Below are 2,500 nucleotides of genomic sequence, written 5' to 3'. Positions count from 1 at the left end.
TGTATGTAGATATGTTTGTGTGTGTATATATATATGTGTGTATGTATATGTTTGTGTATATATGCATGTGTGTGTATGTTTGTGCGTAAATGTGTTTGTGTGTGTATACATGCGTGTATGTATATGTGTGTGTATATATGTATATATGTGTGTGTGTATATGTGTATATATGTGTGTGTGTGTATATGTTTGTGTATATATGCATGTGTGTGTGTATATATGCGTGTGCATGCATATTTATGTGTGTGTGTATATATGTGTGTGTATATATATATTTGTGTGTGTGTGTAAATGTGTGTGTATATAAATGTTTATGTGTGTGTATATATGTGTGTGTAAATGTGTGCTTGTGTATATATATATTTGTGTGTATATGTTTGTGTACATGTGTGTGTGTGTATATATGTGTGTGTGTGTGTGTGTGTGTGTGTAACAGCAAAATAACAGAGCAAAATCCATTCCTGATAATCGAGGGATCGATCGATCGCCAATACCTTGTCATTGATCCAGTCCATGACGTCCTCGCATTCCCTCAAATATTGGACCAGTTTCTGGGCCTGGAGGAGTTTGACCCCCTTTTCCCGGGTCTTTTCCAGGAGGAGTTCCCACAAGCGGTGGAGTTCCTGCATCCGGGTCTGGAAGGGAGGAAACGGCAGCCGTCAATCAATCAATTGATCAATCAATCAGGGGGATTGAGAGGGAAAGAGGGGGGACCGGAGGGCAAATGAAAGGAAGTGAGTGCAGACAAAAGGAAATGAGGGGAAACGAGAGAAAAAAGGACAAAAGAGAGGAAACGAGAGGGCAAACAAAAGGAAACGGGCAAACGAGAGGAAACGGGCAAAGCAAACAAAACGAGAGGGCAAACGAGAGGAAACGAGAGGGCAAACGAGAGGAAACGGGCAAAGCAAACAAAACGAGAGGGCAAATGAGAGGAAACGAGAGGGCAAACGGGCAAACGTGAGGAAACGGGCAAACCAAACAAAACGAGAGGGCAAACGAGAGGAAACGAGAGGGCAAACAAAAGGAAACAGGCAAACGGGAGGAAACGGGCAAACCAAACAAAACGAGAGGGCAAACGAGAGGAAACGAGAGGGCAAACAAAAGGAAACAGGCAAACAGGAGGAAACGGGCAAACGGGAGGAAACGGGCAAACCAAACAAAACGAGAGGGCAAATGAGAGGAAACGAGAGGGCAAACGAGAGGAAACGAGAGGGCAAACCAAAGGAAACGGGCAAACGGGAGGAAACGGGCAAACCAAACAAAACGAGAGGGCAAACGAGAGGAAACGAGAGGGCAAACAAAAGGAAACGGGCAAACGGGAGGAAACGGGCAAAGCAAACAAAACGAGAGGGCAAATGAGAGGAAACGAGAGGGCAAACGAGAGGAAACGAGAGGGCAAACCAAACAAAACGAGAGGGGAAACGAGAGGAAACCAGAGGGCAAACGAGAGGAAACGGGCAAACCAAACAAAACGAGAGGGCAAACGAGAGGAAACGAGAGGGCAAACAAAAGGAAACGGGCAAACCAAACAAAACGAGAGGGCAAACAAGAGGAAACGAGAGGGCAAACAAAAGGAAACGGGCAAACCAAACAAAACGAGAGGGCAAACGAGAGGGCAAACAAAAGGAAACGGGCAAACGAGAGGAAACGGGCAAACCAAACAAAACGAGAGGGCAAACGAGAGGAAATGGGCAAACGAGAGGAAACGGGCAAAGCAAACAAAACGAGAGGGCAAACGAGAGGAAACGAGAGGGCAAACCAGAGGAAACGGGCAAACCAAACAAAACGAGAGGGCAAACGAGAGGGCAAACAAAAGGAAATGGGCAAACAGGAGGAAACGGGCAAAGCAAACAAAACGAGAGGGCAAACGAGAGGAAGTGAGAGTTCAAACGAGAGGAAACTGGCAAACGGGAGGAAACGGGCAAAGCAAACAAAACAAGAGGGCAAACGAGAGGAAACGAAAGGGAAAACCAAAGGAAACGGGCAGGCAAACGGGAGGAAACGGGCAAAGCAAACAAAACGAGAGGGCAAGCGAGAGGAAACGAGAGGGCAAACAAAAGGAAACGGGCAAATGGGAGGAAACAAAGGACAAGTAAAAGGAAGGCAAGTGAAAGGAAGTGAGGGGGCAAAGAAGAGGAAAAGGGGGAAAGGAGGGCAAATGAAAGGAAGTGAGTGCAAACAAAAGGAAATGAGGGGAAACGAGAGGAAAAGAGGACAAACGAGAGGAAACGAGAGGGCAAACAAAAGGAAACGGGCAAACGGGAGGAAACGGGCAAACCAAACAAAACAAGAGGGCAAACGAGAGGAAATGAGAGGGCAAACAAAAGGAAACGGGTGAAGGCAAGTGAAAGGAAGTGAGGGGGCAAAGAAGAGGAAAAGGGGGAAAGGAGGGCAAATGAAAGGAAGTGAGAGCAAACAAAAGGAAATGAGGGGAAACGAGAGGAAAAGAGGACAAAAGAGAGGAAAGGAGAGGGCAAACAAAAGGAAACGGGCAAACCAA

At 46.4% G+C, this 2,500-nt stretch overlaps 1 protein-coding gene across 1 annotated transcript in view; it reads right to left on the bottom strand.

Moving 5' to 3' along the window:
• Window positions 1-2,500, bottom strand: part of LOC310697917 (spectrin alpha chain, non-erythrocytic 1-like) — a gene marked incomplete at its 3' end in the record, with an annotated part of 74,146 nt that overhangs the window by 51,867 nt on the left and 19,779 nt on the right. Inside the window, exon 4 of the mRNA XM_083484519.1 lies at window positions 495-635. Within this exon, the coding sequence (XP_083340645.1) occupies window positions 495-635 (141 nt within the window). The remainder of the gene's footprint in view (window positions 1-494; window positions 636-2,500) is intronic.

This window comes from Podarcis liolepis (genome assembly GCF_965112155.1).
Source record: "Podarcis liolepis genome assembly, chromosome: Z".
NCBI classification, from domain to species: Eukaryota; Metazoa; Chordata; class Lepidosauria; order Squamata; family Lacertidae; genus Podarcis; species Podarcis liolepis.
Note: the sequence above shows the minus strand (reverse complement) of the source record. Positions and strands in the feature narration are given on the sequence as shown.